General features: G+C 38.1%; 1 protein-coding gene and 1 pseudogene across 2 annotated transcripts; both read right to left on the bottom strand.

The window, feature by feature from the left end:
* Positions 1 to 54: 54 nt before the first annotated feature.
* Positions 55 to 6,417, bottom strand: LOC139952882 (palmitoyltransferase ZDHHC6-like). 2 transcript variants are annotated; one of them, XM_071952158.1, is made up of 10 exons: positions 6,360 to 6,417; positions 5,280 to 5,617; positions 4,074 to 4,165; positions 3,476 to 3,632; positions 2,917 to 3,063; positions 2,396 to 2,449; positions 1,896 to 2,054; positions 1,496 to 1,537; positions 1,089 to 1,234; positions 55 to 272 (listed from the first exon to the last, which is right to left on the bottom strand). In XM_071952158.1, the coding sequence occupies exons 2-10, from the start codon at positions 5,517 to 5,519 to the stop codon at positions 125 to 127; spliced, it is 1,185 nt and encodes a 394-aa protein (XP_071808259.1). In that variant the 5' UTR covers positions 5,520 to 5,617; positions 6,360 to 6,417; the 3' UTR covers positions 55 to 124. The 2 variants fall into 2 exon arrangements, with proteins under 2 accessions (XP_071808259.1, XP_071808260.1); XM_071952159.1 differs by lacking the exon at positions 6,360 to 6,417 and adding an exon at positions 6,087 to 6,249.
* A 4,408-nt stretch (positions 6,418 to 10,825) lies between these two features.
* Positions 10,826 to 13,338, bottom strand: LOC139953345 (uncharacterized; annotated as a pseudogene).
* Between the last annotated feature and the right edge of the window lie 205 nt (positions 13,339 to 13,543).

Here is a 13,543-nt window from a genome sequence, read left to right as displayed (position 1 = left end):
TTTTCTACTTTTTTCGCAAACTTAAATGGCTTGGATAACTTTTTGTGTACAGCATAATTTCTTCAAATTTTCTTTTTGAAATATAAACTAAGGAAATTCAGTGAAAGTAAAAGAAAAGGGTTTTTCATCTTTTCTTCTTAGTATCATCAACATCATCTTTACATATATGACCAGCATTCTGTTTAACACATCGCCGTGGAAACCATCCTCTAATTCGAGGTGTTGACTCATCTCCATCATTGATGAACTGCACCTCACCATACAACCAGTACCTACAAGACAAAGAAATTTTTTGTTTTATGAAACACTGATTTAAAAACAAAAAATGAAAGAGCAAACTGCCAGGCACGGAAAACTTTGTACTTTTTTTCCAATTAATGACAGTGAGAAACCGAAAATGAGAAAATTTGCTGATTGGCTTATAGTTGTATCCCTGATATCAAAACCAAAGATTTACAAACAAATAAAAACAAAATTAACCTTCACAAGTTCAAACTCGGTAAGTGGTCATCCAAAGTTTTTAAGGAAGTTCAGGGATACATTTTGTGTACTCACTAAGTGTAGTCACTAAGTTTTATGCCATTCAGTGTCAAAAATAGGATCCTACATTCAGTGTCAAGAATAGCCTGTTTCTGTGACAGCAAAAGGATCCTACAGTAAGTGTCAGGAATAGGTTCCTTTAGGTAGTGTCAGCATTAGGGACCAATCGGTAGTACATATACACTAAACATAACTACTCCAGGTGGACAGCAGTCACTAGTTGTTAAATGAACAGAATTGACAACCAACAACCTTCACAGATGCTCTTAATTCCGGCAGTTAACTACATGTAGGGTAAGACAAACCATCTTGTTGATTTGACCAAGCATTTTTTTACAATTTGTGTTTAAAAATACCCAGGACAGGATTGGTAAAGAGGAAGTCACGTGGCTATGTTTAAACACCCTTCTACACCTGTATATATAGCCCAGTGCTGGCATTGTTCAGTAAAGGTAAAACAAGACCAGTACAATGGGAATCAAACCCACAACTATAAATTAAGACAATTAATAATTGAATTACTTATTAAAATAAAAAATATAAATTACTTTTTCCATCTGCTGACCATGATGATGTCTTCTTCATCTATTTCAATGCGTGGTTCATCGGTTAATGGAAAACATAGACACGTACAGCAGCCTTTAGATATAGGGAACCAGGAGCCTTCGTAGTCCTCAATCACGATATACTCAATCTAAAATATAAACATCAATCAAACAAAATTAATCAGTCTTTGATTGTACGGATTACTTTGGCTTTTGGACGCCTAGCGAAGCAAGACATTTAACACAAGTTTTCTGTGTCGGTCTTCTGTCACATGGTCATAAAAGTCCTCATTGTCGTTTTCAGTCTGAGTCCCCCCCCCCCCCCCCCCCAGAAAAAAAACCAATGCAAAAAAAAACAAAACACAAAAATGAAAAAAATTGCATACAAATAAAGAAGAAACAAATCTTACCATTCGTTCTTTTTTCAGTTGCTTCTGGGCAATCTGCTCAATCTGCCAAAACAAATAAGGTTGGACTCTTATTACATTAAATTTATGTTTAACTTACAATTTGCATAATACGAACCTTTCTAATTGTCTACTTATCTTTTTCAATGGCAAGGTTATACATGTTCCGAAAATTAACTTACATGCATGATATATACTCAAAAATTGCAGGATCACGAGAGGGCTTTATCACTCAAGAAATACAATTGACTTTTGGGATGTACCACTCTAAATCAGCAAGATACACTACGCTTTATTCTTCTCCTTTTCTTAATACACACAATTTCTAAAAACCTCAGTTTAGGTTCAAAACAAAACCCTGAGTTGTCAATTGCTGGCCCAACACCTGGCAAAAACTACTTACCGTTAGTGTATACTGTGTACATCCCTCAACCACCGGCCATGAAATCCCATCTCCCTGTGGCCGTCCTTGCCAGGTGAAGACCTCCAGAAGGTTTCGTTTCCGACCCAGGTTGTACGGATACACAAACTTGCTCTCCATTTTGCTGTGTCTATGCTTTGCCTTTACGAGACGGACAGAATTGACAAACAGAAATTATTATAAGCTAAAGAAGTTTGTTTGTCTTTAGTACATGTATAAATCTAAGAATAAGAGCACTTGATAAACGACCTTCCTGAGTAATGCCGTCTTTATTTGCACAGCACTACAAGTCTTGTGTGTCTGGTTTGATCACCCGGGGCCAGTTTTGTGAAGCCTTTTACTGCAGCAGAAAATTAGGGTCAGCAGAAAACTTCTGCTTACAGCATATCAGTCCAAATACATTTTCTGCAAGCTAACTTTGTGAAACTCGTTGAAGTTTTAGTGCACTCAGTTCTATGGAAGAATAGTGTACCGTTACTTACCTTTGCAACAATCCAATTTTCTATGCCACTTTCATTTTTCAAGATAGACCGGATCTGTAAAAAGAAAATGTAAAATCTTTTGTAAAGTTACAAAATGCTCAAACCAAATAAAAACCTGCTTTAGGCTTCTAACCGATAGTTTTACTTGCCAATAATGTTATTCAGTGATTACCAAATAAATGCCTCCCCTTTAAAGGCAGTGGACACTACTGGTAATTACTGGTAATTACTCAAAATACTTATTAGCATAAAACCTTACTTGGTGACATGTAATGAGGAGAGGTTGATGGTATAAAACATTGTGAGAAACGGCTCCCTGTGAAGTGACATAGTTTTCGAGAAAGAAGTAATTTGCCACAAATTTGATTTCAAGACCTCAGATTTAAAGGTTGAGGTCTCAAAATCTCAAATTTTCAAAGTTTTTTTTTTATGCATATGTTGAGATACACCAAGTGAGAAGACTGGTCTTTGACAGTTACCAATAGTGTCCAGTGTGTTTAAACAGCTGATCAATAACTTACCTGAGTTATAAATAAGAATAAGACAGCGAGGGTTACTCCGATGGCTAAACCAACAGCTACAAAGCTCATGAAGAGCTGTGGTAAACCAAACTCCACTCCTAGTGGGATATTATTGGGCCTTCTGTACTTGCGAGGAGAATAGAGTTGCTAAAATGAATGAAACAAAAGAAACAATAAATCAGTCATATGAAACTGAATCAGTAATGCTCAATGTTGGTCAGGGTATGATTAAATCTGGCAGTGCGACTATCTCCAATCATGAAGGCTGCACTAGAGTTAGTGTCACGGTGATGTCCCTAATAGTATGTAAAGCTTAATAAGTTGTCTCCTGAATTTAACAGAATAAAACAAAACCTGCAGTTGGATTTTGATGGAATGGTGATGATTAGGGCCAAGTGATATTTTGTATAATATTGAGACATACATATTGCTTTTTGTTGTCATATTCTTTAAGTAATTCTGAAAGCAATAATTATTTATTTGTATTATTATTATTATTATTATTATTATTAATTCGGCATAAACACACATACAAAATACTTTGTAAATTTCGTCATACCTTGTAAATTTCGGAGTAAATAGTGACCGAGATAATGATGGTAGCATGGAAGCATCCTAGAGGTGCAAACCAGAGGAAGTAAGTGAAATGGGCGTGGTTACGATGTCCACAACAGGTGTTTATCCAGGGACAGTGATGGTCCATCTTCATTACACACCTGTAATATAGAGATAATTAGATAATGTGTCTTCAAAAGGGTGGGATGGAGGAAGGCGAGCATGTTCTAGCAAAAAAAAAAAAGACCCAGAAAATGAAAACTCACTTTATGTTCCATGCAAAGCTCTTTAGCTGATGATCGGTCTTCCTTTGACCCATGTAAAGACACTGTTTGAGCTTGAGACATTGATATATATTTAATACCCCAATGACAAAACAATCTTCTCTACATGTCTTAGCGTTTGTTCAAATAAAAACAAATAACTAATGTTTTAAAGCTTTCTCTTATATTGAATTCAATACTATTGATTGTGGTCCTGTAAAAATAATTCTGGTCCAGTTAACATTTTAAACCAAAAGCGCTGTAGTCTTGTGACTTTTCTCTGAAAATTGAAGCCCTGTTTGAAATCAGTCGCTAGTTATATGGAATGAGAGACCTTACCTGTTACAATATCTACAGTGATGAGACCTGGGTGCCTTGAACCCTTTACATACATGACAGTACTGTAGACTTTTCTCATCTTCAGGATTCTCCTATCATGAAATAAATATGTTGATATAATTTAAAGTCTAGAAGTGCAGCATTCAGTGAGAGAGTTAAACACCGTACTTAAAGGCAGTGGACACTAGTGGTAATTCCTAAAAAAAATTATTATCAAAAAACCTCATTTTTGGTAACGAGTAATGGGGAGAGGTTGATAGTAAAAAGCGTTGTGAGAAACGGCTCCCTATGAAGTGATGTTGTTTTTGCAAAAGAAGTTATTTTCCACGAATTTGATTTCGATACCCCAGATTTAGAATTTGAGATCACGAAATCAAGCATCTGAAAGCACACAACTTCGTGTGACAAGTTTTTTTTTCTTCTTCCATATCTTGCAACTTCGACGACCAATTGAGCTGAAATTTTCACAGGTTGGTTATTTTATGCATATGTTGAGATACAGCAAGTGAGAAGAGTGGTCTTTGACAGTTACTGATAGTGTCCAGTGTCTTTAAACACTGGATCTTTAAAGAGAAAGTACAGTAAACCCTCATTATAAAGAAAACTGTATACAGAGATTCTGCTTACAAAGAGTGCATTCTGAAGTCCCAAATCTCATGTCTGCTTTGGGTTCCTTTGTTCTGATGTCCTTATTATAACAACATTTCCGCTATAAAGAGATTATTTGGACAGTACCGGCGATCTTGATATAGCGAGAGTCAACTGAAATATCGTAATGTATGTTGACAGATGATACTAAAAAACGTAACGCATGCACTTGACATAGACAATGCCATAAATGCATATTTTGTACTGGCTAATTGTGTTTTAATGGGATTTTGATACCCTCAATAACTCAGTTTTTATTAACTACCACATATTACTGGTGGATGTGTGAGTGTGTGCAGTACCTTGAGTAAAAGCTTGTAACTTTCCTGAATTTTATAAAAAACTGTATTTAAAATTAAAAAACAAATGTTCGGGTAAAAACAGGGAAAATTTGACCCAGCATCTTTACCTCAAACCCTCTGGATTTTAATGGTGGAGTTTGTTCTGAGACAACTTTAGAATAATCCTTTTATCATTTTTAGGAAGTTATGTTTATAACTGAAAGTTGTTGAACAGGTCTAAATGTTTTATTGACACAATTGGACAATTAGTACTTACTGGTTTCCATCCCAGTGGAACAAACCCAGGTCCATAGAATACTGCATGGAAGTAGTTCCACAAAATGAAAAAAATCCAAGATGACAGAACGACAAAGTGAACAATGCTTAAGAGGCTATCCTTGTTTGGTGTCCAGTAGAACAGATCACACATTACAGCTGTTCCTGTGATGTAGAAAATGAGGAAGAGAGCAACGAATGGCCCCCAGTGGCACAGCTGACGAAATGGTCCGAAACACATGATGGTGGGCTGGGGTTGATTCTAATTAGAGGATGACGCTCTAGGAAGGCAGTGGGATGAGCATTCCATCCAGCTGTTTATAACCAGGACGGAGAATTCTGTATTGGAAGATAACAAGCATCAGAGCATTGACGTCATCAGTACAACTTTAAACCTTTGCTTTGATTTGTGTCAAAGAAAAAGTTAGTTCTGTAAAGATTTAGGAAGCTGTTTTAGTATCAATCTTTGCCATTTCAAATTTATTAATTTATGCAACCTATTTGTTACTGGTCTAAATCGCAAAGACAAAAATTCATCCTCCCCCACAAAGATTGCCAGTGTAAATGGTATTAAATTGGGACGATTAACAGCGCCTCCGGCTCGGTCTGTTAACAGCGCTAGCCACCAACCCGGTCATTACCACGCAGTGAAGACCAGGTACTCGCACTGTTATTCCCTAATTTATGCATGGTTTGTTGTGGAATTGAAGGCCCCGAAAGCCGAACAAAATTTTATAAAAAGGGGAAAAGTTTTTGTATACGCCACTACTTTATCATTCCATATGAAATAATATAGAATCTAATTTACCTCAATGAGATATCCCTTTTTGTAAAAATTAGTGAAAATGTGGTGGCCATCATCCCCATCGTCAGCGCGCAAAATGACCGGGCGTTGGGTGCGCCCGAAATGCAAATAAAATGAAATGCCCAGCTATTTTCGATCGTTTCCCCTTTCTCTGTTTACAGTTGTAAGTAGTAAGTTTGTGTTGCTAAGGTACCCAAGAATGTACCCAAGAGTGTCTTGCAAAATGTCTCATCATTGTACTCATTGTACTTTGTAGAAAGAAGGAAACCGGCTCACCTTTTTCTGTTGTTTCTGCGTGGACTTGTGTGTGTCCATGCATGAAGGTAGATGGTAGAATGGTTCTCTAACATACTTCCCTTCAAAACGTACGTATTGAGTCCAGGCTCTATGTGGTGAAACTACAACATAAACTCGACACAAGTCCTCGAAGCTTTTCTGCCCTTCTCACCGGTTAAAACTGATAATGTTGGTTGGTGGCGCTGTTTAACAATTTCGGTAAAACACCACTTTCTGACTGCCTCTCTGCTGGCCACTGTCCCGGTGGTACTGTGCCATATGACTAGTGTAACAAATTTTGTGTGGCAATGTGATGATACACTATAGTCTGATGTGAGCTCATGTTAATTTGTTTCAACTAAAACATAATCCATAAAATTATGGGCCCTATAAATAACTCACAATGCAACCAATTGGCAATGGCAAAACAATTAACGGCAAGAAACTGCAGCCACCGAATAGCATTTTCCCCAAAATCTGAGTGGAAAACAGGTACAACTTAACAGTAGGCGTACGAGTAATACGTTTTTTATAAAGTGAGTACTTAGCTAATGCACTTTCGATTAGATATGCCTTTCGTTGTGCGGCATCTACCTCACAAAGGGCTACCTCCATGATGAGACTTAGCTGACCCAGTCCCGTGAGTGGCAGTTTTGAATCTGAGCATTTAGCCTACTTCTTGAGGGGGGGGGGGGGGGGGAGAGAATCAATATGCTCTTACAAGCCATGTTGTTTTGTGACTCAAATACTTTATTTTATTTTATTTGGAACAGATCAAGGAGTAAAACTATGCCGATCATTAATTTGCTGTAACGACAGCTGCGATCTGTTGCCAGTCTAGCCCCATAATAGGTTGGGGAAAACAGTTGTCAGTAAGCAACACCACAGTCTAGATTTTACTCTTTTAACTAAGCTGTCACTTCATTATAGTTACACCGTCATTTGCAACTCAGATATAGCTAGGGCAAATCTAATAAGGGAAAATTAGGCCAATACAAGTCTACGGCTATTGACATTACGGGAGCTTCAAAGAAGGAGAGTGTGTATTTTGCTTAGTTTAGTGTCAGAAAGTAGGCCACGACACAAGTGGGATGGATGGCATTGTGAACGTCTCTCAAGGTGCTGTAGGGTGAGACTTCATTGATTTAGACCTCCACACGCTCTACATGATGCATGTCATCATCACTAGAAACTCTTAAGACTGTTAATTGAGACTCAAGGCTATTATGTAGCATCCTCAGTCTTGAGATGCACAAAGAGTGAGTCTGTTGGCAAGTTAACAGAATAAGTGATGTCGCGAATCGTAGACCATTTTTTATAGCTTTACCACACTCTTGAAGTAACACGACAGTTTTCAAGAAAGAAGTAAGTTTCCACTAAAATTATTTGAATTTGATTTCCAGACCTCAGAATTAGATTTTGGGGTCTCGAAATCAATCATTTGAAAGAACACAACTTCGTGTGGCAAGGGTGCAATTTCTTTTATTCTTGCAACTTCGACTACCAATTTAGTTCAAATTTTCACAGTTTTGTTATTTTGTGCATGTTGAGATAAAACAAGTGAGAAGACAAGTCTTGAGAAGAAGAAGGAAAAAAACACACACAAAACAAACAGCGCCCTCGGTGTTAATACCAAACTACTTTTTTTGCAGCGTGCTATTATTTGTTGGAGAAATCTTTATCACGAATAAAGCATTGTTAAAAACCCATAAGTTTACTTTCAGTAGCACAGAAAGAGAGCCCAGTTTCACACACGTGTAATGTATAGCTTTTATTACCCTTCTGATTCACACCTTTGTTGCTGCCAAGGCCGCTTGACAATTTTGGTCAAGTTTACAAAAACGTTCCGCACACTGTACAGCTGAGGAAAGACACTGAGAAAAAAAAAAAAAGGAAAAAAAAAAAAGTGTCAAATTGCACAGGAGTCAAGTTATGTCATAGTCGGAGTGTCGTGTCCAGTTCCAGATCATGGTACTTGTGTCCTTGAGCAAGATACTCAAGTGACTCGACCACAGTTGCTACGTCCTTCGAAAAGGACGTAAAACCTCATGCCCGTCCGAGTTGCTGCGTAAGCACATATTACTTTAAAGGCAGTGGACACTTTAATTAATTTGAATTAACCAAAATATTAATTAGCATAAAACCTTACTTGGTAACGAGTAGTGGGGAGCTGTTGATAGTATAAAGCATGTGAGAAACGGTTCCCTCAGAAGTGACGTAGTTTTCGAGAAAGATGTAATTTTCCACGAATTTGATTTCGAGACCTCAGATTTAGAATTTGAGTTCACGAAATCAAGCATCTGAATGCACACAACTTCGTATAATGACATGTGTTTTTTTTCTTCATTGTTATCTTGCAACTTCGACGACCAAAATGAAGCTCAAATTTCCACAGGTTTGTTATGCATGTTGAGATACACCAAGTGAGGAGACTGATCTTTAACAATCAATAGTGGCCATTGTCTTTAAGAAGACGGGTATTTCTTATTACGTAAATTTGTGTTGCCATTAATTTTTAAAGCCATTACCAAACGTACCAATTGCAAACACCCCACCAAAAAAGAAAAACAAAGTCTACTGTCACAAACTCAGAAAACACCACATAAAACGAGGCACGATCGCGTCCGCCTGCGTCTCATGCTCTCGCCATATGGACAGCGTTGAAAAACCCATGTGGCGGCGCCACATCAACAAACTGTGTTTATGCTCAAAATTGCCGAGTTGCAGATTTGATAACAATATTACTTCTGCTTGAACAGTGACTATAAGAGAATAAATCCCCAGCAAACACGTTTCCTCTCCAACTGTCAACATGCAAAGCCAAACATAATTGACTTAAAATGCAAATTATGATAATCAGTGATGGTGTTTTTATGGCGGTTGCTGTTGTTGGAACTACACCATGGCTCTAAGAAATAACATGACGTCACGATGTGGTTACCTTTTCATAATAGATGCATACAAGGTCAAAAGCGCTGCTTAGCGCCAAGCACACTTCCATGCTTACTGTTTCAGGAAAAGTTGCTGTAAACTTATTTCATTAACAAGGATTTGCATTGTTACACCATTCATTTTCGAGTGCACGCCATAGCACGCCATTTTGTGTGTTTTGAATTGGAATTCGCACAACAAGCACACAATCGGCCGGTAAGCAGCTGCATGAAATTGGGCCCAGATCTTGAATATCAACTAGGCCAGTAAATCATGAACCATAAAACGAATTGGAAATAAATGGAGAGATAATGGAGTGACAAATGCACCCAGGAGACTACAGAAATGATACAGAGTCACAAGGGGGCTACTTATGTCACTTAACATTCCAACGGATATCCTCCTCCAAGCCTACCTTATAGACCATTTTTATGTCTTTCCTCTGTAAGCAAATGATCGTTTTTTCATTCCAGGGGATTCTCTGGCAGGCAAGATAAATCACCCTCTCATAATAAATCTTAAAATTAACTCAAAACAAGTACATCGAAGATAGATCGAGTTGAATTGAAATTTAGAGGTGGATTTTTATTCAACAAAACCAGTATCAATAGTTCTTATTTGGCAAATTCCTTTAAATGTAAATGTAAAAATACTATTTAACCGATTTACAAAAATGTTTTGCAGTGTTGTGCCCAGGGAAATCCGGATTCTGCTGTACAGGCCCCGGTCCTGTGATAGGGCTAAAAATGTAGCACATACGCTCACCAGGAAGCCAAGAGCTATGTATAAGCTGCACATTAATTGCCTTCGGTCCTTACAGAAAATAAACACATCAACGCACAATCTGAACATCTATATTGCTTTAGGAAACTTACACATCAACCCGCATTTTGTACTGTCTACGTTGCTATACAGAATAGTCACTATTACAGTTTGAGGAACAACTGCAGCTTATTCCATAATGGATTTAAAATAGGGGACAATGTAATAGTCACTATTACAGTTTGAAGAATAACTGCAGCTTATTCCATAATGGATTTAAGATAGGGGACAATGTAATAGTCACTATAACAGTTTGAAGAATAACTGCAGCTTATTCCATAATGGATTTAAGATAGGGGACAATGTAATCAAAAAGCAATAATCTAATGGCTCGATTCAATTCATTCAGCGAAATTCGGGGGCTTCGGTTTTCTTTGGATTTACTTTCCCCTTCGGACAGATGATTTGACCTTTGACTGCTGGCCAGATTGTTGGCCTTGTCCCTGACCTTGTCCCTTTTGACCTGATTGCTGGCCGTGTTCTTGGCCTGACTGTTGACCCTTGGCCTGTCTGTTGACCCTGGTCTTGACCTGACTGGCCAGGTTGTTTGCCTTGTCCCTGACCTTGTCCCTTTTGACCTGATTGCTGGCCGTGTTCTTGGCCTGATTGTTGACCCTGGTCTTGACCTGACTGGCCAGGTTGTTGGCCTTGTCCCTGACCTTGTCCATGTTGACCTGATTGTTGTCCGGAGTGCTGGCCTGACTGCTGACCACTCAGCAGTTGTTCGAATCAACCTCCCCGCGTTAACATCCTATAATAAACGGGAAATCACTGGTTGGATGATAGCGATATTTCCCATCCACAATTCGTCCATGACAGTCATCAAGGTCACCAGAGGTCAATGTCACGCCATTTTCATCGTTTGGTCCGTAGATGAGGAAACCATCGAAAGCGACACCAATAACAGACGACGGTTGACCTTCAATTACATCAAAAGGACAACTCGAAGGCATCTTGTGATAATGATATACACCTGTTTGTGTTGGATGTCCGTCACAATCATCGAATACTTCCGTCTCTACGGCATCCAAGCCATCCGAGGTGTACGGACTGAAGAATGGTATACCGTTAATCACGACGCCGATCGGGCCCATTGGTAGGGAAGTAGTTGCCCCAGCCACTACTGGATTTACGGGGATTAACCCATTGGAACGTCTGCTCTGTGACGTCATTTGGGTTGTCATTATTCGGGAACTCAGCTGTCTCGTGGTCAGGGACTCCGTTACTGGTGATTATATGAAATTCTCCTTCCGTTGCTATGGCGACGGTACCACTTACACCCGTGTTCCCCTCAACGTGGTTGTCGGAGTGAAACATGGCGATTTCATCATCGCTGAGGGCGTTTACTGTTGTGACGAATATCAAGATCAGAAGGAGCCATCAAAAAGCTGTTAATAACGCAATCTTGAATGTTTTTATTCATTATTAACATTATTACAGAATGAACCCAAAGTCAAATTGCATGTCGGTAACCAATACGACAGAAATGTTTGCCCAACTTGACACTTATGATTTTTTTTTAATTAGGAAGCAATTTTTTGTTGCGTTTCAGTCATTTACTTATTATGTACTCTAGTACATGTAGTGCAAAAAACATAAATTTAAACTTCGTTTAAGTTCAGCTTTAAACAGTTATGTTTAAAGACACTATACTTTGTTGAAGATTTAACCCTGAATCCAGCCTTTCACTATAAATGAAACGGCAGTCCAACAAAATTGTAAACAAACTTAGGTCTAACAGTAAAACATGTAAACAAAAATAAATAAAAGAAAATAATGTTAATTAAAAACAAATGCAAACAAGTTTTTTTTATAGTTTAAAATGAAATACATGATAATTTGCGTAACACTTAGGCTACTGCATGCACTAGAAGACGATTTTGCCATTTTGTTTCTATAAACTCTGGGTGCACAGTTAACCAGCTTAAAATACTATCATCTTCTGCCTTTACGATCGTCCATAATATTAAAGGTACAACGCGGTAATCAAAAGTGAAATACCATTGGATTATTTGTCACTACCTATTTCACACGAATATACCGGCTTGGCATCTTTAATCATAGCAAATCGACAATTATTCCGATTTTCATGTTGCGCAGTCTGTATTATCTGATGGGCGCGAAGCATTGCATACTAGCTACATTGAATCTACACCCAATGTACTGATTGATATTTTCTTCACTTCTTTCTTTTGATCAGAGTAAGATGTATGGCTTTTTAACCGATTGGAATTCCAGTGCAGCACTGGACTGTGATTCAAGATATGAATACAGGGTAAGTTATCTATGAACTGTTCGTTCAGCACATCTTTGTTTGTTTGTTGGTTGGTTGTGTTTAAGGAGAGGAGATTCATCCAAACCCTTTATTTAACAACTCATTAAACAAAAGTTGTGAACAGTTAAAAGATATCTTTACAATGTTCGTAAAACCAAAAAAAAACTCTTTAACGATCTCTAGCGTTACAATCAATTCTACAATCCCTAAACACCAAAGCAAGATGAGATAGAAACAAAGACCAGCCCATCTCCATTTAGCTTGTTTTATTGTCCTTGTGATGTATCTTACTCCAGTTTTGAGCACTTTTGGCAACATAACAAGTCCACTTGGGAAAACATTACAAGTGTCTTATACCTCAAGTGGAAAAATTCAAGCGTCCAATGACTTCAAATTTCTTTCTTTGTGAATTTTGTTTTACTTGCCGGTGATAATATCTAGGGTCGGCATGCTTTCATGGGATGGAACGGTTGTTCGTTCCGTGGGGGCTTCATTCGCTTGTGATACAATTGAAAACATAATTAATTCAATTGTTATCTCGGAGCAATGTTATCATCATCACGAAATCACTAAATCTGATAAAACTTGGGAAGTTTTAGTTCCTATACGCATCCAGATCTTTATCAATCTTATTGACTGAACATCAAAGAGATATTATGTACAGTCGGCACCGTAAGCTAAATTGAAGATTACTCCATAATTTAGCGACAATAAAAACCAAGGCAATTAGTAAGTTTGTTTGTCTGTAATCAGGGCAGTTCCATAGGGAAAGAGGGGCTGGGGACTACAATGTTGGTTAACGCCTCATTCCTTAGTCTTAACTCAAGCCAACTGCAGTTATGTTAATGCATTTGTCTATGTAATATTGTTCTTAAGTAAAGTGACACAGAGTGGGGTAGTAGTAATAGTAGCCAGTTCACCGAGCATCCTTACTCCTAAAACGTCATCCATCTATATATGAACCACATACTGATTGACTTCAATTGCCTACTATCAATTAGGTTTTATTTGCTTTTCAGCAAACATAAAGGAAGATCCTCAAATGGTGGCCAGAATCACGAAGCCACATTAAAATGTAGAACATGCCCTAAAGGCAAAGTCAATGCTGATTAAATGTTTCATTCCCGATGCCCGATCAGCTTAGGATGCCCTGTTT

The sequence above is a fragment of the Asterias amurensis genome, chromosome 21, assembly GCF_032118995.1.
Source record: "Asterias amurensis chromosome 21, ASM3211899v1".
Lineage (NCBI taxonomy): Eukaryota > Metazoa > Echinodermata > Asteroidea > Forcipulatida > Asteriidae > Asterias > Asterias amurensis.
The sequence above is the reverse complement of the archived record's forward strand: the minus strand, read 5'-3'. Positions and strand labels throughout refer to the sequence as shown.